We start from the raw sequence: 24,295 nt of genomic DNA on the forward strand, positions 1-24,295 counted from the left end.
TTTTTCAGTTTGTGCCAAGAATAATTTACTTGACAAACTTCTTAATTTATAGCAGCCTAATTTTACTTTCCTGTTTTGCATTGCAGACAAGCGGGAAAAACGTCATCTTTTATACTTTCAAATAATTTTAACAAAGTGCATAAACCACACTTGGCATTATTATCACTAAAAAAAAAAAAAAAATGCCAAATATCAAAATACACCAATATGTAATTTTATGTATATCTCGGAAAATTTTAAATAAAAAACTCTTAATTTTTTCCAGGTGTGCCTAAAAATAAATCTACTTTTAAGAGGATGTTAAAAATTTTACAGCTTATAATACAAAAATTTTTTCAAAAAATTTATAAAAAGTATTTAAAATTACAAATTTTAAAAATAAATTAAAAAAATGAAATGAATTATATTTAGATTAAGCCTAAATTTTGAATTCTGGAAGAAGGAATCAAGTAAGTTTGCTTTAAAAAAAAAAGAAATATTAATAAATATATATCCATTTCAGTTAATATAAAGGAGCTAAAACTTTGATAGCTAACTTTTTAAAACTACTTGTGCGATTTTTACAAAACTTGGCAGTTTGGCATAATTTGAGTCGTAGAATCGAAATATGGAAAAAAATTGGCATGTTATTTAAAAAAAAGTCCAATTTTGTGTCAAAATATCTATGTTAGAATAATGCTATACATAAATCTAATACAGTCAAAAGTCGTTAATCCCAACTCGTCGGGACTTCGGCAATTCCGGATTATAGATCATCAGTTTAAATCTCTTAAGATGGCATGCAGAAATTCTAAAATAAAAAATATGAAACCGTAATTTATGAAATAAAGAACAATTATGATTTAAAGGGTATCAAAATTTACAACAAAAAAAAAAAAAAGCGTAATATTTATTTGTTTACTTCATTAAACATTTCTTTCAACGTAAGTTGTTTAAGTTGCTTCGTTTTATGTGATAATACTTTCTCTTTAATTCTATGAACAGACATAATTTCTTGTTCAGTTACAAAGTTCCGCTGTTCAAGTCCTGTTAATTACTGTGCCGAGAATACGGACTAACTTGTCAATCGAAATTTTTTCGTTTTCACTAACCTCTCTGTCACCTTCTTCGTGTCTTTATCCATTTTTTGCAGCAATTCCACTTTTTGTTTGATGGACATCGAAACATACTTTCATTTTGTACGATCCTTATGGGAGCTCCAGAATCGGAAATTCTATTTGACATAATCGAAAGTTCAAGTTTACTTTTATAGTATTGCTCTTACAGTCTGCAAAAAATAATAAGCCGGATCCAATTCGAAGATTAAGGAACAACGCAATCATCAACATTAACTGAAATAGATAATTAGATAATTTTAGCTTATACTGGCCGTTATACATAAAACGTGCACGCGAAAACGTATTCAGCACTTGCGCACACGCATATGTGTAGTCGTAAAAGGTCTTACGCACACGCTTAAACGCCTATGCGCATGTGTCGACGCAGCGCATGCGCAGAAAGTTTTTAGCTTTGAGGTCCGGATTATGGGTGTCCGAATTAACAACTTTTGACTGTATATATCCTAATTCATGCTTTCGAGACATGAAAAACACAAGTTGAATTTCATCAGTCGGCCCAGTAGAACAGGAGATATATAACTGTCTCCTTTTTTTTTCCCTCCCCGCAGTGTACATATATAGTATCACAGAAAGATGCTATTGTAAATGTACAGATGGTGATGCTTAAATTGTATAGAAAGTAAAAATATTTAAATTGGTAATGCAGATAAATAAATAATGATAGATAATATAAACATGAAATTTGTTCAAAAACTAGTTTCTTCCAATTTAGTGGAAGAAACGAATTTCCTGACCTTCCCCCCCCCCATTGTAAAAGAAACTTGTCAGCCCTGGTTTGTAGTAATAGTTGATATTACATCATATAATATGTAACAAGACATCTGAACCAAAAGCTCTATCAGCATAATTAAATAGAAAGATTTGTTATTTTCATGTATTAAATATTTTTTAAATCATATGGCTATCCAAAGTGGGGAATATTATTGCATTTATTGTGTAACTGTTGTTAAAATCCTCTCAACATAATGTAGAGTTTTTGTCTTATTGTTTGTAAGTTTTATGGCATATTATGTCAAGATATCTCTCAGATATTGTTTAACATGGTAAATTTTTTATTCTAATATGTTTGAAATGCCATATATTTTTAAGACTCATAATAGCATAAAAAATATAAATTTTAGCATTAACAGTGGTACTTAAATATTATCGCAACCAACTTAGTAGAATTCGCCAACCATGCGCATAACAGTTCTTTAGGTAACTGTATCTATTTTAAGTTGAAGTCCAAAAATTAATCAAATCACCTTTATTTCTGAAAAAAATTGCTAAATTGTGCTGAGGTGGTTCCACCGATATGCAAGTACAACATAAATTTGCTGTAAAACAATTAATGTAACAAGTTAAAATTCCTCCATATTTTTTTTTACAGTTGGAAAGGATTTTAAGAGTGCCTCTGTATATGCAAAGATAAAATTGAGTTGAAACAATTTATAGATTCATGCTTAGGCAGTTTAATGCATAGTATATATGAATTTCTTCCATGTAATGTTTTTAGTGATATTTATCTATTATATTTTTTAAAACATAACCTAAAATAGAAGTTTTTTATCTAGTTTGATTATTTTTCATTAAATAATTAAAATTTGAAAAGCATGGAATATATGCAAAACAAGTTTTTATTTAGATTTTTTATTATTATTGTTGTTCATTATTAAAATCTCTGAAAAGTTGCTCTAAAATTCTAACTAATAATTCTTATCTGTGATTTCATGATTTTATCTTTATATCTTAAAACTTTATGCTGACTTTAAATATATCTTAATTTGGTTGAAGTGTCAACTTCAAGTTATGTGTGAGTATTATATGGGATAGTAAGTGTTGCTACTATAGCTATGAAATGACTGCTGCTCATGCATTTACATTATGTTGATTTTTTTATATATAATTTTATTTATTTATTTATTTATTTAAAATTTCATTTAAGATGTTGGCATTTATACTGATGATTTTAGGCATTCTTTACTTGTTTTTACATAACATATACTACACAGTTAAGAGAACAAACAACCAATGAAAAATGTTTTATATTCAGTTTAATTCGTGATTGAGAAATAAGTTTGTTAAAATGTATTTTGGTATTTTTCTCATGTGTACGTTTCTATGTAAGTATGCTTCCTCAAACATGTAAATTATTGTAATTTCCTATAATTACAGTGAATCCGCCCTCAGCAGACCACTCATGGTTTCAGATAATTTTGCCCATCTGTGAAGGTAATTTTCATTGAGAACGTGATTGTCAGGATAATGTTATATTTTCAGAAAATTATGTTCCCAGATATACTAATCACTGTCTCATCTGCTTCCCATGAGAGGCACTTTAATTACTTGTCTTGTACACCATGCTTATTATGCCACAATTCTAGCTAGGTCAAGTGCAAATAAAGCCAATATTTCAGCAGAGCTGATAACATCACACTCGCACGATAAATCGGCTATAATTCAGTATTGCTATTGCCTTATTGTCAAGGTGGCCATTATAATAGAAATGAAGATTGTAAGGTACTGCCATCTCTAGAAATGAAAGAAATTGTCATGTGATGGACAGCTTTGCCAATGTCAGTCACTTCTTGCTAAATATACTTTTTTATATTCCCAGCAGTGCAGGTTGACAACACTTCTGAAGGCATTTTCTTGAATTTTACTGAACACCGCCAACTGGTTTGCATTCTAACATCTTTTCTACACTGCCTGTTTTTCACAAATACAATTTATTATGTGTATTATTATTTCAAGCAGCCTTAAATAGCTTATACAGATAAGATACATACAGACTAAAAATGAGCCATTTTATGGTTTCATTATTTTGAATTTTGTTCATATGTTTTAGTTTTTAATTTTTAGTGTGTTTTAACTTTCCAAGTGGCCATTCCGTATGTTTGCATTTAAAAATATTGTTACGAATTTTGTACTTAGATAGCTAATGTTAGTAAAATTATAATTAAAATTATTTTATTTCCCTGTGCAGTGCAGTGCCAGACGAGTTTTAAGAGAAATCTGTGTGTGATCTGAAAGTGAAAATTCAGGATCATGTGCATTTAACATTAAATAAAAGTTTATTTCGATAATTTGTATTTAATTTTAGTAAATGTAATTGAACGCTATGTTAGCTGTAACCATAATTCCATTTTTTCTGCTTTCCAGACATCTCAAGAAGCAGAAATAACTAGAAAGATCACACACGACCTGTTATAAGCTATTTAAAGCTGGAGAGAGACATCCCAGTTTTTAGTTAGCTGCTGTTATTATTGTTACAAGTTTAGAGTGAGATCGGATTAGCTTTCTCTTTGCATCGCATAGTATTTTCATGTTTTTAGTAGTTTAAAGTATAACTACTGATTATATTGTTATGAATATCTCTGAGGAAAATTCCAGCGTTCTGTTATATTTCTTTTGATAAGATTAAATTTTATTAACCTTTTATCGGACTTGTGCATTCAATCTATTATGAACACGTACACATGCAGCAATAGTTATCATGACACCTTTTTAAGTACACATCTTAAAATTTGCGTAGATAATTAAACTAGAATAAAGTTTGGAAAATAAAGAATCGGTACTAAGGAGAAGGGACATTTTTTAACTATAATCAAGACAATACCATTTGCTCGTGGCTTTTGGCTGCATGGAGAATTAAAGCAGTGATGAATTTATGTCTCAAGGAAAATTTTTAATGTACTGAATATGATACCAGTTTCATGTATTTTAGCTCCCTTTACGGATGTGACCACTTCATTCTTAAGTTTGACTAATCCCACTGATAAACAAATATGTTTCAAAGTCAAGACTACTGCACCAAAAACTTATTGTGTGAGACCAAACAGTGGAGTTGTAGCACCAAAAGAAACAATTGTAGTTGCTGGTAAGCTCAATTTCTTTTATCTATCAAATCATTTTGTAATAAAATGTTAATATACATTTGGTATTCATTATAAGAAAATAATCTATGTGATAGTAATTCCTTTATTGTTATAAAATTTTCATGAAAAGACAAAAGGAAGTGCAATTAATGATTAGAAAATCTAAAGCCAAATAATTCAATATACTTGCTGGCAGTGTAGAAATTTAAAGTTCATGTTCATCTACAGTGATGACATGAAAATCATTATTCTTAAAATCTGATGTACAAAGTTGATTGTTCCTTTTGTTTTCATTTGATTTTTTTTTAATCTAAAGGGAGGCTATGGTATACGGATATTGAAATGCTGTATTTACATGTGTATTGCCTCCCCCCCCAAGGTTCTGAACATTTTCTAAATATTCATGTATTTTTCCACTTCTCAAGGCTTTCAGAAAATTAAAAGCTTCCCTAAAGTTTAAAATAGGTTCATCCACATAGTTATTGTTTTTGTCAAACTAATTGATTCGCTCACGAATTTTGGGTGCATGGGCTCTGATTTTGAAACAGTTTTACTGGAAAGCTTCAAGAAAGCAGAGATATCTAATGTTCTTGATTGTTCTAAAAATCGTTCCTAGAAAAAAAGGCATACTCAACATTGAAAAGACATTGGTGATGACTTGAGGGCTATAGCAGACAATACAGATAAAATTTAAATGAATTGAGGCCTAACAGTGACAACAATAAGAGTGGGTCAGATTTAAGATACAGGGAAGCAGAAATGAAGATATGTGATTAGATAATGCAATGTTGTTATTCTTATTGCAGTGCTGGTTTCTTAAATAGGTAACATTGCAGTAGTTATTGCTAGTTTATCCATGAACACTTTTCAGTTGTTAGGTTCTTTCTGTAATTGTGTCCTTCAGAAATTAATTTCTTCACTGAATTTTTCCTTCTCTATTTTCATACATTAAAATTGTGAAAAAAGAATTGCGAAGATACAAGTAAATATGGAATAGTGTGTTCTTAAATATCTTCTCAAGATCAGATCCTGCTTATATTTTTCATCGGATCTTATGGCAGATCCTGCTTATTCAATATGTTTTTTAAACTAAATTTAATTAAGAATTTAGAGTTATTTTAATAAAATGTAATAGAGGTATTTTGAAAAGTTTGAAGACTTTTTTTGTATATCCTTTCAGTATAATGTAGCCAGGGCTGGTGGTGGCAGGCATCATCCAGAAAGAGATGGCTTGTTTTCATTAATAATTATGAATCTGTAGAGAAATAATTGAAATAGAAAAAATACAATGATACAAAATATATTTAACATAAATACTTTTACTGTGGACCAAGTGTAATAAAAATAGAAAGTAAAAAAAAAAAAAAAAAAATAGATTTTTATACTCTGCTACACTGCTTTGCATCAAAATGTATTGATGACTGTTAGCTGGTTCATTTCAAAAAATTATCACATGCCACATTTAAAATTCATACCAACTTTAAATAAAATGCAGATGAAAATTTAGCAGCTAATACATCTCTTTAATTTTAACAGTTTGTTATTTTTCATATACATCACTTTGTTTTACTACATAAAGATGAAAATCTACAGATATTCAGTAATTTTAGAAGCTACAGTTTTATTTATGTATAATACAAATGGGTATTAATTATATGAATTGATACAATCTGGATGTCACTAAGGTATAGTTTTTGTCAAAAGTTTAATTGTACATTTCATACTATAGTTAAAAGGGCTAAGATAGAATAATAATTTTTACTAAAATTGTTTATTACAATTACAAATTATCATTATTCACATATCTAAAATTTAGAATTTAGATATTTGAACTGTGAGCACTTTAAAATTGCTTCATGAGCACTGCATTGCCAATTCAATATAGAACATTCCTATGGAGGAAAAAAATGACCATTCATTAAAAAGAAATCAATTAAATAATATCAAGAAAGCTCACTGATGATGTCTGGTTGGTGAGAAAATTTTTCAATCACATTATAGCTTCTAAAAATCATGCACAGCATTAATTTTTAAGAAGTTTTGCATTTTTTCTAAAGGTACTGAAATTGTTGCCAATTTTGTATTTAAATGTAATTAAGAAATTCAGTAACCATATAAATTCATTCTCTTAAGCAAAAAACAATCTTTTTCCCATACAATAGACATTGCTTATATGATCGGGGTTAATATTATCATTTAGATATTGTTATATAATAGCACATATACTCGAAAACATAAAATACATTATTTTTTGTGTTTAACAGTTCAGGTAATATGATCGAAATATTACAAAATAACTTTTTTAAACAGAAGTCAGTAAATAAGTTCAAAATTGGTTATAAAATTTGTCAAGTGACAAGAAAGTTCCCCCCCCCCCCAGAAAAAAATGTCACCAAATAGCTTGGTTTCAGTTTTTGTCAATCATTTAAAATTAGGCAAGAAAACAACCTTAGTTTGGTGTAGATTTTCAATAACTGTATTTATTTTGAAGGCGATTAGACACAGACCTCTCTTCTTCAGAAGTTTAAAAAAAAAAAAACTGAAAACATCTACACTAAATTTAGGTTACATTTTTGCCTAATTTTTTAATTTTACATAGGCATCTTCTCTTCCAATGAGGTAAAACATAAGAAAATATGATATAAAGTGAGCAGAAAAAAGTTGGTGTAACTTTTTAGAGATTAAACAGTTTAAAACAGAAATAAGATGCAAGGTCATTCTTGACTGAATGCAACATTACAGTCATTTTCTATGCTGTGCATTAGATTGTCCCTGATTTCCTGCGATAACAAAGCTTATTTGCAATAAGCCTAGAAACTCCAGAAGAATGCTAGAAGGGGAGTACAGTGATGCAAGTCTATATCCTAGTGTATTTTTTATGTGTTCTCTACAATTTAAATCTGAAGAATATGCAGAGCAGTCCATCTGCTGGAATCCTTTGCTCTCAAGGAAATTGGTCATTAGGGCAGCGTGATGGGTGTAAGCATTATCATTCATTAAAAGAAAATTAGCAATGATTGTGCCCCTAAACAATTTGATATAAGGATATAAAGCCTCATCTTTATATATTTCGGCATTCATGATCATATGGAAAGAACATATAGGTTTGTGTAGCCTTTTACAACAATGCCCGTCTATATTATGATTCCACCACCTCTGAACTGATTCCTTGCAGGGTTGTTTTCAAGCTTATTGCATGTATTTTGCTCCCTCCAAATTGTAATAAATATATCTGGAATTTGTCCAGACAAAAGTGAGAGTTATTACTTGTAAATAAAATTCATGTCTAGTCTCTGTATTCCAGTCATAATGATCTCTGTACCACTGTGACCAGACATATTTTGCTGCCCAAGTTAGTGGAATATAGATCATGAATTACATTGTGTACAGCCCTATTTCATGCAACCTGTCACTCTTGTTTTATTTGGATAGTTAGCTCCAGCAAATTCAACTCCCCTTGCAGTTTTAGCTAATGTCATAGTTTATTTCTTTTAGAAATTGTTGCCAAATAACAGTCCTAAACAACCAGTCCATTTGTGACATGTTTTTGACCATGATTTGTTTGTCTGTCTACATCAGCAGTGTCTAAACCATTTTCAGATTTTTGATATGATGCTTTGGGCTACTCTTAAGTCCATGTAGATATGTTTCAATGTCTGTCATGCTTCTATTTTCCCAGTTGTACATTGCCTGTCACAATCTATCATATGCCTTCTCAGTGTCATATTCCACCTTTTACATACAAAAGTGTTACCCAACTAGTCTTTGAAATTAAGATTAGAAGCACCGTCTTTCACTTCTTTCCACGTGCACCAAAAGAATAGGCATTAAAATTTTGTGTATTTCATTCTAGTGAAGGTTAATACCAGCATTGACCTTAAAATCCCAACTGGCCACCTTTCATTACACTTAAGAGAATTAAGTGCAAGTACTGTTTTATAGTTGTTTCTTTTTCCCACCTTGTATTATGAGTGTAATTTTTTTTTTTTTTTTTTTTTTTTTTTTTTTTAATTTTTCTCATGTAACTTTAACTGCTTGAAAACTTTTAGAGAGTTGGTTTTATACTCAAACTTGAGTTTTCTTAAACTTGTTATTTGATTATGTTTATTAATAATGATGCATAGTGCATACTTCTGTTTTGTTCTTAAATTAATATTACAAGAGAGAAGGTGGTGGCACAGGTAATTTCTTTTATTTATTCATTGTATTTGCTGATAGTTCTTAAATGTTTTCATTGATGGTCTTTAAAAGTCATAAATTCTCATTTAAAGAAATGTGTGCAAACTCTATTACATGTAAAGTCTTCAATGTTGCAATAGTATTCTTAATTCACAAGCCATCACCCCCCTCTTAATTCTGATAACTAGCATTGATCAAATGACATTTTAAACTCCATGCCAATTTTATGAAACTAAAAATCTTTTGTAGGTTGGGGCTGTTTAAATGTACGCTTTTCCCCCCTCCTGTTTATGGCCAATTTCTTAATTGTATAATTTCAGGGAAGGATTTTTTTTTAAATAATGTGTTTCTGATGTTATGAAAAACAATTATAAATTTAATAGCATTTTGTATTATAAAATCTTTTTTTATGTGGAATGTTATTGACTAAGCTGTTATCATTTGTAGATATTTTTGTAATTTAATATTTTCCTTTATCAGCATTACATTAATGAAAATTTACTTGCCAAGGGAGGAGAATCTAGTATATGCAAGTTTTTCTTTATCAGCTGGACTAGCAAAAAAAATTTAGTAATAATTTTTTATTTTAAGTAGTCTCTGGATTTTTATTAGAATTCTGTATATATTTTCTTCTTTGGGGCATAATATATTTTGTTTTATTTAGAATGGCATTGTCTTTGTTTCTTTTATTGTTGAATTTGTATGTGCATATATATGTTCCTCATATTGTGGGAAAACAGCATCACCTAGAGCCACCAAATTTTGAACACACGTAGTCCTGCACTCAAGTTGTGTAGCTTGAAGCCCAATTTTTTATATTATTTATTTACTGTTTTGTGTGAATTTAATGGCATTTTGGTTAAAAACTCTACGATTTAAAAGCAGTGTGTTGCCATTTGGAAGAGTTTGAAATTTAATCAGAAAACTCGGCAATGTATAAAAGAAATATGTTGCCGTTTGGCAGAATATAATAGTATGTCTTTTGAATTTAATCAACAAACTTGGTAATTTTAAAAAAAGGCAAGAAATTTAATTTTATTTTCAAATTTATTCTGTTTTTAATTACTAATAAACTAAGCAATTTAAGAGCAACAAATGCAAATCTTCATTTCTGTTATTAATTACTAGCTTTATTCAATAAAGTCATTATACTTTTTAATATAACTATTTTAACTCCTTGCCTGTGGAATATATTTGAGAAAAGCATGACAAAAATGGGGGGGGAATTTGTTTAATTTTCTTCGTTATTATCATCAAAATGTTAGATTATTTTTTAAAACAAAATTTTAAACAAAATAACTACAGTCAGAAGTCGTTAATTCGGACACCCATAATCCGGAATGATCTATAATCTGGACCTCAAAGCTAAAAACTTTCTGTGCATGCGCCGCGTTAACATGTGCGCATAGGCGTTTACGTGTGCGCGTAAGACCTTTACGACTGTACATATGCATGTGCGCAAGTGCAGAATACGTTTTCACATGCGCGTTTTATGTATAACGGACAGTATAAGCTAAAATTATCTATTTCAGTTAATGTTGGTGATTGCGTTGTTCCTTAATCTTCGAATCGGATCCGGCTTATTATTTTTTGCAGACTGTAAGAGCAATTTTATAAAAGTAAACTTGAACTTTCGATTATGTCAAATAGAATTTCCGATGCTGGAGCTCCCAAAGGATCTACAAAACGAAAGTATGTTTCGATGTCCATCAAACAAAAAGTGGAATTGCTGCAAAAAATGGATAAAGACATGAAGAAGGTGACAGAGAGGTTAGTGAAAACGAAAAAATTTCAATTGACAAGTTAGTCGGTATTCTCGGCACAGCAATTACGGGACATGAACAGTGGAACTTTGTAACTGAACAAGAAATTATGTCTGTTTATAGAATTAAAGAGAAAGTATTATCACATAAAATGAAGCAACTTAAACAACTTACATTGAAAGAAATGTTTAATAAAGTAAACAAATAAATATTAAGCTTTTTTTTTTTTTTTTTTTTTTTGTGAATTTTGATACTCTTTAGATCATATTTGTTCTTTATTTCATAAATTACGGTTTCATATTTTTAATTTTAGAATTTCTGCATGCCATCTTACGAGATTTAAACTCATGATCTATAATCTGGAAAAATTGATAATCCGGATTAACGACTTTTGACTCTACTATATTCAATATTTTCACATATATGGAAAATGTTAATGGATTACAATAATTTTTGCTCAAGTTATAGCAAAATAAATCAAATGACATAATTTTCAAGCTAAATATAATAAACTAATACAACAATATTATTTATATCAACTGTCATGAAGTCCATGTTCCTCAGATTTCTTTAAATTTTACAAATCCTTTCAGTATGGTATATTCAAAAACATGGCACGACACATAAGCCTACTTCAAAGTCTTTACAATAAACTCAAGTCTCAAGTCATAGCCTCTTTCTTTTTTCATCAGTTTTACAACAAAGGAAATGTTGTCTGGTTGGAATAATCCTTTTCTCCGTTGGTGGAATTTGTTCCGAAAAGTGTCGACCCGTAAGTCGCAACAAGTTCATATTAGGATGCCCTGGTCCTGTCGACTGAATGTATGGTTTTTATTTTCAGTGATTTGTTCCACAATTGAGATTCTCTGGTCCATATTACATTTTCCACCGCCTGATGGCTGATAAATAATAAAATAATTCCAAAGTGGTTGATTCAAAAGATAGAAAAATATCTTTATGTAGTACTTCTTTCCACATTTTCTGGCAGTTAGATAGTCTATAAGGTGTTGATCACCTTTATTAACACCTCCCATAGTGTTGTTATAGTCAACAACTGCTTTAAGTTTCAGTTTCTTTTGCTTCTTCCAATCTTTCAACTCGATCATTTCTGCAGTATGGAACGAAGAAAGCAGGTAAATTTCTTTCTTGTCAGTGCCATTTCAGGACTGTGACTTTCCCATGCTGGAAAGCCCCAGAACGTCACCTTTCTTTATTTTTTAAAAACATTTTTACGTCCTTGTACGAGGTAAAGGAGGTATTGTAATCACAAAAAATTCTGGGTACCATATTTCAACAAAAATACCCATTTTGATTGCTATCGAATGCAATTGTTTTTATGTGACATCTGTACATAAAGACAGAATAAAGGATTCATTTTTTCCAAAAATGAATTATAAAACTAATTTAAAATGGATTCAGAAGAGGATTTTTTTTTTTTTTTTTTTTTTTTTTTTTTTTATGTTGTGGTATCTGTACGTATGTATGTATGTATCTGGCATAACTCAGAAACGAGTAGCCTCAAAAAGTTGAAATTTTGTATATTTAACTGCCATAGCATGTAGTTATGCACCTCCCTTTTTGGTGGCAACTGGCTACACCAAATGTGTGTATATATATATATACACCCATTCTGTTACTTGGCTCATCGAGCTCAGTTTATATATATATGTGTTGGTAAATTGGGCATGATTAAATTATGTTGTTCTTATCTTCCGGTTAAGATTTTTAGGCCTTTATTTAACTTCCAGGCAATGGTTTTAGAATTATCAACACTTTAAAAGTTGCTTAAGTGTGGCTAAGCCTAATTTTTTTACCATAGCAGCCAAATTTGTTTACATTTGAAACTTGGCAGAATAGTGGATTTGTTGTCAGTCTTGAGAAACTAAGCTTCACATCAACACAGATAACATCTTCGTTTATTGTTGCAAATTAAATCACACTTAATCCATTCTTGAATTATCATTTAAGGTATTAAATTATCCCATATATTGACTCTGCATAACCAGGTATGGTCCTTAAAAGTCCTTAAATTTTTCAAAAATGATTTTTGGTCCTTAAAAGTCCTTAATTTTGGTCAAAATGAGTAAACGGTCCTTAATTTTGCTCATTTGACATTTCTTATCATTGCCATTCTAAGTGTGAATTGCGATTTTTCATGAATATGGAATTAAAATTACACTGCTCTTAACCAATCTGTTGGCGGATTTGCGTTGCAAATGATAAAAAACAGCTACCCTAGGACGAAAGTATCTGGTGTCTGATTGGCTATTTACCCAGTCTTCCTAAACAGGTGTTATCCATAAATTTAGGCAGATTGTGATGAAAGCATGAAACCGGAAGTTCTCTAAGAGGCGAAAGTGATGATGAAGGTGCTCGAGGAAAAAAAAAGGGAGGGGATTCTAAAAATATTTGCCAAAATTAGAACAATCCCAACCTGGAAGGCCACAACCCTTCCGACGCCAATAGGAACGAGATGCCTGGAAAGTGCATTTTCAATAAACAGTGGCTTCATTAAGCTGACTACAAAGACTGGATATTGATGGATGACAATCCTTATAAAGCTAAATGTGGTCTTTGTCTGAAACAAATTGAAATTTCTAGAATGGTAGAGTCAGCGCTGAAAATTCACATGAAAGCTAAGTTTCGTTTTATCATTTCAATTTGTTTTTACACGGTTTTGCTTACCTTAATTTCTGTGTTTGTTTGAATTAAGCCATAAATTAATTTTTGATCACCTTCTACGGAGTTTATTTACTTTATTTATTTATTTATTTATTTATTTTTTGCACATATATGTATTATTGGGATTATGAGTTTATTTCTGCAGAGGGTCTGTTATCAATTTCGCGGGAAATCTGTTGGCTCCATTTCGATTTTAGGTCGCCAAGGGCAAATTCGGTAACGCTAGCCGAAAAAAGTGAAGTTCGGAAATACGTTTTGAAGCTTCAATAGACAATTAAGTATTTGGTTTAATCCTATACACAAGGTATGGTATCCGTTGCATAAGGGATTTGGCTACTTTTGGTGACTTTATGATGAGCATTAAACGGGACATGAACGATGAGTAGTTAAGCGGGTCATTTTGGTGTTGGCGATAATTTTCAAAATTGCACCAAGTCTGCACCGTATACTAGAATTTTACCCAGTATTTTTATAAAAGGAACTAGCAGCTTTGCTGCCAGCCTTCGTCTGGCTTTTAAATGTACCGGAAAAATGGCTGAAGGAACACCAAACATTAAATTTAAAAACTGCATAGAATTTTACTCTGCAGAACAACTTCATAAAAAAAAGCTATTAACCTATAACAAAATTACAATGAAATAAGCTAGATCCCTTAATACGAACTTTAATTATCCTAATAAATAAATTAACCAAACTTGCCTTTGACAAATTTTAAGAACTCAAATGCTATAAAGGAGGTTAAGAACTTTGTTTCCTAAAAAAATCACTCAAAACTTTTCAATATTCTAAAAACAGTGAAATGAGCAATAAATAACATAAAAGAATACAAAAAACAAAAAATTCTGAAAAGCAAAGTATAATTAATAATATGCTATCTTATATTTTCAAGAGGGAAAAAATTACAATGAAATAAGCTATATCCCTTAATACAAATATTTTAATTATCCTAATAAAAAGTTAACCAACTTTCCGTTGAAGGCAAAAAATCATGCAAAACATTTCAATATCTTACAAACAGTGAAATAAGCAAAAAATAACATGAAAGCAACTCAAAAAAAACATAAAATTCCACACAGAATTTTACTCTACAGAACAACTTTATCAAAAAAATTCAATAAATATGTATTATATTTATATAAAAATGACAATGAATTATGCCAATCATTAAAAACAGTGACATAAGGAATATGATGAAAATTTGTTGCCAAACCCATATTTCTGAAAGAATGAAACTATTCAAAATGATGCTATTTCATCAAAAATCTATCAAGAACAATAAGACAGGAGTTGCCAAAATCACATTTTTAAAGATGTGAGAAGTGTACGGAGCTTCATTTAAAAATTTTTTTAAAAATACAAAATATTATAATTTTTTCAAAATTCTTTTTGTAAAAGCAGTCGCAAGGATGAAAGTTTAACGTGTCCAAAAATCAAAGAAAAATAAACTGTACATTTTTAAAAATAAACTTTTTTTAAAAAAATCCCATTGAAAAGGTGTTAAGCTCCCTTTGTTAAATAAATTCTTATTTAATCGATTTATTGAAAAACGAAATTTTTTAAGTTCGTAAAATAGCTAAGTGCCTACGTTTCATGACGATGTGAAAATGGAGTGTGTAGAGTAAAATTTCGCTTTCCTATAGCCCATTATGTCTCAAAATGACGCGATTTCGTCACAAAACATAAAATTTAAAAAATTCGAATTCGAATTTCGAAAAAATCGCTTCGAGGTGCACTGGCTCTTGTTTAGATGCACCTATGTACCAAATTTCACAGCCGTGGGTCTATTAGCTTACACACAGTGCGAAGAAAAGAGACACAGAGAGACTCTTTGTTTTGTTATATGTAGAGGTACTGCTTTCAGAAGAATGTTATTGAATTTTAATATCGCATCAGTTATCCAAATAGTTGGTCGATATAAAATTTCATTATGATAATGATTGAAATTATCTTTTGTTATTAAGCTAATTTCACCTATTTATAACTAGAAATTAAAATAAAAACTAAATCCTGAATAAAAAGTCAGTGTTGAAATGATAAGGAAAAAATAAAAGAAACGGAAGATTAATAAATTAAAAGAAAATGGCCGATAAGCGGAATGGTTGCTACACGGAGAAAACGTGCTTATGGTATTGCCAATATCGCATTCTTATGGCAATTTTAGCAATGTACCGGAATCTCTGCAGGAATGCTTGCCTAGAATATTTCGCGATGTCACAATTTTTTATCGATATAGTACATTTTTTAAGTGTTTAAATATAATGCCTAAGAAAAATTCATACATTTTTGTTTAACAATATAACCAATTATTTCAGAATTTTTATCTTTACTCCATCATCTGATAGATAATAATAATAATAATAATAATAATAATGTTTTAATTAAAATTTTCTGCTGTGAAGTTCTGCTTTTACCGATGGTTGCAAAATGTCCCAGCAGTTGAAAGAGCCATTGAAATATGGGATGACTTGCTACTATACATTAAAAAAGTTGAAATGCGGCAGTTTAAAAAAAATTCATTGAAATCCTTCTCAAATATTTTGGAGGCAACTAAGGATAAAACATTTCTTATAAAATTAAATTTCTTTCTCTCTCTGTTGAAAATATTATTGCCTTTCCTTGAATATTATCAAAGCGATAAACCACTTATTCCCTTTCTTTCTGAAGATATCTTAAAACTTGTAAATGATTGCTTTTAGCACTTTAAAATTTTGAAACTAGAATATTCAAAAATAACTAAAGCAGAAAATCTTTATAAATTTAATTTTAATGATCCAAATTGTTATAATGATAAAAGTAAAGTTTATTTGGGATTCATTGCTGAGCAGTTAATGAAATGATAAATGGCGCAAGAAGGACATTTCACAAGCTGCAAGTTTTGCATTGAAACAAGGTCAACAATGTGTCTTAACAATGGTATAACACTTAATGGCTAAATGTCCAATAAATCATTCTCTTATTCAAAATGTATCTTGTATAGACCCACAGTTGAGGGCTAAAAGTCCAGAAAAAGCCCAGAACAAAATGAAAATAGTTCTAACGGTATTAACGCGAAATAAACGTGTTTTACAAGATAATTGTGATGAAATTCTGCTGCAGTTTGGAGAGATTCTAAACAAAGTAGTTAAGACAAATTTACATGAATTTTCTGCTTTTGATCCTCAAAATCTATCTCTTGACAAATTTCTCACTTCTTATTTTCATGATTTTCACTATTCTAAAGTATTGAAAATAGTGAAAATGATTCTTATCTTGTCACATGGACAGGCCTCTGTGGAAAGGGGCTTCTCTGTAAATAAAGCAATTGAAATTGAAAATTTAAGTGACTCATCATACATTTCTCAACGCACATTATTTGATTACATAAAATTTTCTGGAGGTATTCTTAATATCGAAATTAATAAAGAAATGAGATCAGCAGCAGCTTTGATAGATGCTTTTAGCAGATGAACAGGAACATTGATTTGTTTATCAAAGCAAATGAACTTAGAAGAATAGTTAAAGAAAATGAAATAGACATAAATAAATTAGATGTTAAAATATCTTAAAAAATTTCAGATTTTAAAAAAGTATAAATGTTTTGTATCTTTTATTGTACAGTTTATTATTCAAAAAACCAAAGAAATAAATTGTATGTTTACAAATCTGTTATTTTAATCTGCAAAATATTCTTACATTGCAATTATAATAGTAGTAGACTGTGTTTAAATAAATATCAAATAAGTTAAATAATAGTCATGTAAATCTCTAAAATATCTGTGGCTGTTATTAGTGTAAAATACACTTATACATGTTTTTCAAGAAATTATGTTCTTAATTTAATGTTATCTACTTCATAACTTGTAGGGAGTTAGTTTAATTTTTTAAATTGTTTTATGTTAAGTATTAAATTGAATTTAATAATAGTGCATAATACATACTTTTGTTAGTTTTTTAAATGGATAATTGCGTTATTCTATTCTTTTTTTTTTTTTTTTTGTGTGTGTTTGTTTGCTGGCTGATAGGTCCTTAATTTTTTCTTTGATGGTTCTTAAAAGTCCTTAATTTTCATGTAAGGAAATGTGTATGAACCCTGATAACGTCCACAACAAATTAAGTCGGTTTCTATGTCTTCAGTGTCTTTTTGCTGAGTGAGACTAAAGTAAACTTTCAGTTTTGTGCACCGAAAAATCTGCCTACTTGCCAAATTGCTTGTTGCCATGTGGAATGGTGTTTGATACACCTGGGTACCTAGAATTTAATTTTAATTGTAAAAATTGTTCTTTAAATTGTTTCAACTGTATTTATGTTTTATATTTTTCAGTTTTTAATAAGGATATTTTGAGGTTGCATGTATTTTTCCCTTGTCGGGAAATGAGAAGTGAATTAATTGAAATAAGAAATATATCTCTAATGAAATTTGAGGAAATAATTTTAAATGAAATGCAAGGGGAAAATGCTTGTAATTTAATATTCTGTATCAATTTTTTTTAGTGGTAAATCCTTCCTGGTTGCCCACATAGTTCTCTATATGTCTGTGGAATATTGTTGCACAAGCTCAGCAACTAACTGTGGAGAAGTATAATAATTATCTGTGACCAAACAATATCCTTTGCCTAACAGCCTTTTTCATCAGTGACATAACTACTTGACCAGACATGCTGATAAGTACATATTTGTTAAGCTTTGTGCCCTTTCCCATGTAGATGATGCTTGAAAAAAATGTAGCCAGTCTTACTCTCACATAGTATAAATGTTTTTATGTCAAACCAAGATCTTTTAGAGGCATGTATTGGATCCATCCCAATCTACCCTTATATAGCATCAGGCTTTCATCAACTGTGACATCACGATTTTTGACATAAAGTGAACAAAATTCGGCATTAAGAAACTGAAAAATGTGCCAAATTTTGTGCAGTTTTGCATTAGTGTTTCAAAGTGAACTTCTTCATTGTTCACAAAATATGATTTTTTTCTTATCGTTTGAAATTGTCATAGGGCATAACTGTGCGAAAGAATGGAATTTCAAGACATTGCTTTTTTTACCAAGACATTGAGGCACTAGGCTTTTGAATTATAACCTGTAAAACTTGGAGCAACAGAAATATTTTCATTTCATTGTCATTTGTAGGCACCCACCTTTTTGGCTTCAGATGTTGTCTTTCAATGCATTGTTGTGCATATCTCTCAGTCTCTTCAGTAATTGTGTGAATCAAATTGTCATCGAAAAATAGCTCAAAATATTGTTTTTCTTGAGTAAAAGTAGAAGTGTCAATTGTTGCACCTACTTGTTGTTGGAATGGGAATCTTGGCAGGGCTGGAGGAAAGTTATTCAAACATAGCGGCACCCAGGTTCAGCATGAAAGAGTTTCATTTTCAGAATAGTCGCACTGTTCTGTTGAAATACTGGTATCTGAGCATGAAGAGCCTAACAAGTATCCTTCTTCATCATCTGATTCCAACATTGCGAAACATAATATGGTTTGAATGAAATTCGGGAAGAACTGCAAAATTACAAAAATCTGACAAATGGCACAAAACTGTTAAACTTTTTGCGGGAATGTATCGCCATCTATTGGGAAAATGGTAAATTACATATTAGTCATTGGATGAACTGAGTTTGGGCTTCACAGACTTGAAATGCCTATTTTTCTCTTAGAGTTTGGGCATTCCAATTGGCATATTTGTGTTGTCCAAGTTTTGTACCCTTTCCCATGTAGATGATGCTTGCAAAAATGTAGCCAGTCTTACTCTCACATAGTATAAATGTAATGTGGTATAAACATCACATAGTATAAACATAATGTGGTTTGAATGAAATTTGAGTTCAGGCATCGCAGGCAAGGGCTTAAGCAGCTAAATCGTATAAAACCTTCACATATTGATACTTAAAATGGGGATGTTCATGTAAATGACATTTTAGTTTCTGTGTGTTAAATTGTCTAAGTACCTAGTATATGCAAAAATAAAAATGAGCATCATTGTGGATCTGTGTGAAACAAAATTTAAATAATTATCTTATAATCCAATTTTAAACATAACATTCTTGTTTCAGTTATGTTGCAACCACTTGATTTAGAAAATGCTGATAGAAACAGGCACAAGTTCATGGTACAAAGTATGTTTGTACCAGATGGTGAATTTAATCAGGAAACTGTGGTAAGATTATTGAAATATTAAAAGATATTTTTCGCCTTCATATTTGCAATTAATTGTACTTTTGTAAAACATTGAAGTAACTGGTAAATGTCTTTCTGCCCTGTGATAAATTACAAACATGCATATCTAGGATTCAGTGTAAGTGTATAATGCAGATTTATATCGCAAAATGTCCTGTAAAGCATTCAGGTAAATCCCTATTTACAATGTACAATCATTTAATAAATAACTAAATCTATGGGGCATATTGTAAAAAACTGTATGTGAATGTTGTCAGAAAATTGATATGTTTTGTATGAAATACTAAGCAACTTCGAAAGTTCCTGTAGGAAAAAAATGGTAAAAACCTTAACCCTATAGTTGAAATTATATTGCAGGCTATATTTAATGTTTTTAAATGTGAAGTTTAGTCTTTTATTTTTTGTTTTCATCAGCTTACCTCTTTGCTATAAGGGTGCCATAACTTACCACTGAAAAAAAAACATTAAGAAATCCAATGATTATTAACTGTGGCTGAGTAGCAAAAGGAGTGGCATCCAATCATAACTCAGTATAGCTTGCATGTCCTGCAATAGTAGAAGTAAGATCTCAGTATTGTTTTAGTTCTTCAGTCAGTGCAATTCCAGGTCAGTTGAGTCCACCACCATTACGGTTGCACTTGACAGAATACAGTCTTCAGAGGTAATTGGTGGTGCTATCATAGATTCTGCTCTTTGTGTCAGCTATGAATAGTCATATTATTCATTTGTATGCAGGTCATAATTACTATTTGATGTAGACAAATTAATTGCTTTTAACAATCACACTGTCTTCCCATTTTGTTGTTGCCAGAAATCAGCTGCTGCCTTCTTGATGCTGAAATCTATGTCAAGAATATCGCTGCGATGTAAATGTTGAGTAATTCTTCGGTTTGCCCTTCTAACTTCTTTCACCAAGATGACACAACCTTTTTCAAATCATGATATGTTTAAAACTAATGTTAATCTCTCAAAGAGGCATTGTTGCAATCAAGTAGGATAACTAAATTAAAAATCTAATGGAAGTTTTTCCTCTGAAATTGGTTTTACATATTTATACACCTTCAAAGTGCTCAGTTATGATGTGCTGAAGTTCTGGCTGTTCATTCATTGTGTACTAAATTTTAGTTTTCTTACTAGTTCAAAAGATATTTGGATGATGATGTATATGATCTACCGCTTTTAGTTAATTATTTATTTAGGTGGCACCACTAAAATGCTATTTTTAAATATGGAAATCAATACAAATAATTAGAAATACAGAAAGGAAAACGATTCTATTTACAAGTTATAAATAAATTGCACAATAACAAAAATATATTTAATGTTTTATAAAGTATATAAATATATTAATAGATTTAGTATATTATATAAAGTATATAATCAAATGGAAAGAACATAAAAATATACTTCCATATATTGCTCTTATACAATGAATGTTATAAAATTAGCTGAATGAGTTAAAGCTAAGCATTATCTTCAAGGCAAGAATTTTCTTTTGATTGATTTTCGCCTGCTTGTACTTTCTTCACTTGGTACATCTCTTTTCAGCATCCAGCAATAGTCTGTTATCGTGTTTTTTATTCCACCTTTCCTTGGTACTATATTTCCATGTTTTTCATATCCTGATGAAATTGTTCACCTTGTTTTTCACTGACTTTTCCTAGATTCTTTGGAAAGTAATCTGTGCCTCCATGTAAAAAATGTAATTTAATACTCATGTTGCATCCGAGCAATCTTAATTTTTGTAGCACCTCTTCTACAATAATTTTGTAATCTGGATGTTTCTTGTTCTCTAAAAAATGTTCATTCACCTGTTTAAAACTCAATCATGCTTCTTTTTCACAGTCATTCATCGCTGCTTTAAATTTGAAATCTAACACAAGGAATTTGAATTTGAGGTCCAACAAAAATTCCCTCCTTAAGTTTAGCATCAGAAATAGAAAGAAATTTACCACAAATGTACTTTAAACTATCATTTTCTTTATTTAATGCTTTGACAAACTGTTTCATAATACCTAATTTAATGCAAAGTGGAGGAAGCAAAATATTTTTGGATTCAAATAGTGATTTTTGCGAAGAAAGTTTTAAAACCAGGTGATAAACGCACTCAGGAAAGCCAATCTTTTTTTTCCCCCAGTGCTTCTTTTTATCCCGACTATCCCAGTCACATAGAAAACATAAAAATTTAACATAACAAGATTGTTGTCCAAGTAGCATTCCAGTTACCTTGAAATCATCACATAAAAGCCATTGATGTTTATTATAATTCATCTTGTCTAATAAAAATGCAATGTTTTCATATAGACAGAGTGTGCCACTGGAATCAATGCATATTGATTTCCATTATAAAGTAAAACTCCCTTCAAATTTCTTTTTGAAGAATACCAAAGAAATTCATTATTTCATTTACATCATTGCAAAATGCAAGTGAATCTTCTGCTGAAAAATATGGTACCAATTTTTTTTCACTATTTCTAAACCATGAAAAGTGTGTTTGTGGTAGTAGTAAATTTTTAGCATTAAAGCATGAACCAAGAAGTTCAACATTTCTCTTTGCCAAGTTTAGCTCTCTTACTAAATCATTAAGCTTGCTTTGATTAAATAATATTGGTATTGTTTCAAGTATGTACAGATCTTCCTTTTCTTCAATTAATCGCAAATCTGAATAAATTCCTATATCACTTATATTTTCCATATTAGCTTGAAGATAAGGAATAGGAAGATTTGCATTATAACCTATAGGTCTTATTGCTGAAGGTAGGTTTGGATATACAATACCTCCTTAATTTTTGCATTGTAACCAGTAACATTTGTCACACAAAAATAACAATTATCATAATGATTCTTTTGTTCTCTTCACACCATTAGAAAATCAATTGTACTTTCTTCACTTCTTCTTTCAAAAGGCATTGAATTTTTCTTACTTTTACTCCAACGGCGCAAAGCATCAACACCAATTCAAGATACTTTATGCAGAGCCTGCGGCTTGTCTTAATAGCCAGATTTAATTCCAAAATAATGCAGTGTATGCATTTTTAACAAATTCTGTGATATTTTTCTTTCATTTTACTGGCGCATAGTTTCTATAAATATAGCATTATATATCGGCATCATTCACGCATTTATGGGAAGCCATACTTCATAAAATACTAGTTAAAAACACTGAAAATAACTACTTGAAACTTAGCAAATGATTAATTTAAGGCTAATGGTAATTTAAAAGAGCCACATGATTAAACTATTCAAAATAAAATGCTGCCATCTGTTAGAAGATTATTAAATGCAAATGCATTTTTCCATATAAAACATGCAATAAAAAAATTTTAATTAAAAAAAACTTACATGATGGGGGTGGAAATATTTATGTTTCTGGAATCAGCATCAAAAATATGTCTAGAAACAATGCAAAACATAGAAACATCAAAAACCATGCACACCAGCTTCATTTAAAAAAAAAAAATCAATAGCTTTCTTATTCGAACAAGCAATAAAATTTGGGTGTGAGGGATAATTTAAAAAAAAATTATTAGTGCCATTAAAAAATGAATAAATAACTGAAAGTAGTAGCTAGCGTACTATATCATTACCAATATTTGCATATGAGTTTTCATTATATTTGAATTATTTTTTTCTCGCTCCATTGATTTTGGTTATCCTAGTGTTTGCTGACTAAAAATTTATATCAGTATGCAGTCATTTCAAGTCATGGATTAGCATCAGATTTGAATTAGATGAATGCTTTTTTACTTGAAGTTAGCTGTATTTAGTCACGGCAAAGTATATTCACGGTACAATCAACTCTTGATTATCCAGAGTAGTCCAGAAATGGCATCAATGGTTAATGCAAAATCGTGTTTAATCCAAGGATAATTTAGAAATGTATGAATAAAGAATAACTTGTATTAAAATGGACAGTACTATTGACTGTTTTCCTTTATTTTGAAGTTTGTTGTTATCACTTACTCACATTACAGTAACATAAGTACAAAAGTTCAACGTGCTTGTACTGATGTTACTTTTACTCCAAAGCATTACCATTGATGCCATCTGTGTACCACAGCTAGGTGTGCAACATTGTGTTTGTCATTGGCATTGCTCTTGGACAGCTTATAAGGGGCAGAACAATTTTGTCCAGTTCCATCAAAATTTTGAAGGAAATTCCTCAGAGGATGGGTGCAAAGGTCATCCATCCATCTTTCTTTAATACCTAACGACTTGTTAGGACTTTTAACTTGCATTATACATTTATAAACAAGGAGATTAAAATAAAAGGAGTAAGCCTCCCCCATATGTCATGTACAACAAAAATGAAATCATAAAAAGTCGCAGTATGATGTCACGACTTCTCATGGCTGCTGCCATAAGTGGATTTTTGGTTAGTTTTGTATACTTCTTATCAGTGGAGTCTATATGTTAGCTATTCATCATTGAATATTTATAAAGCTCCCATTCTGCTTTTAATACTTAACATAAATTATTTTTTATTTAACTAACTACTGATATCAAAAGTAATGCATGACATTTAGAACATATGAGGCCAG

General features: G+C 30.2%; 1 protein-coding gene across 1 annotated transcript in view; it reads left to right on the forward strand.

The window, feature by feature from the left end:
- Positions 1 to 24,295, forward strand: part of LOC118185213 (vesicle-associated membrane protein-associated protein B-like) — a 40,105-nt gene that overhangs the window by 5,953 nt on the left and 9,857 nt on the right. Inside the window, exons 2-3 of the mRNA XM_035355037.2 lie at positions 4,825 to 4,977; positions 19,631 to 19,734. Of these exons, the coding sequence (XP_035210928.1) occupies positions 4,825 to 4,977; positions 19,631 to 19,734 (257 nt within the window). The remainder of the gene's footprint in view (positions 1 to 4,824; positions 4,978 to 19,630; positions 19,735 to 24,295) is intronic.

Source organism: Stegodyphus dumicola, chromosome 5, assembly GCF_044657685.1.
Source record: "Stegodyphus dumicola isolate Sdum_Otavi_A_Nest chromosome 5, ASM4465768v1".
Taxonomy (NCBI): domain Eukaryota; kingdom Metazoa; phylum Arthropoda; class Arachnida; order Araneae; family Eresidae; genus Stegodyphus; species Stegodyphus dumicola.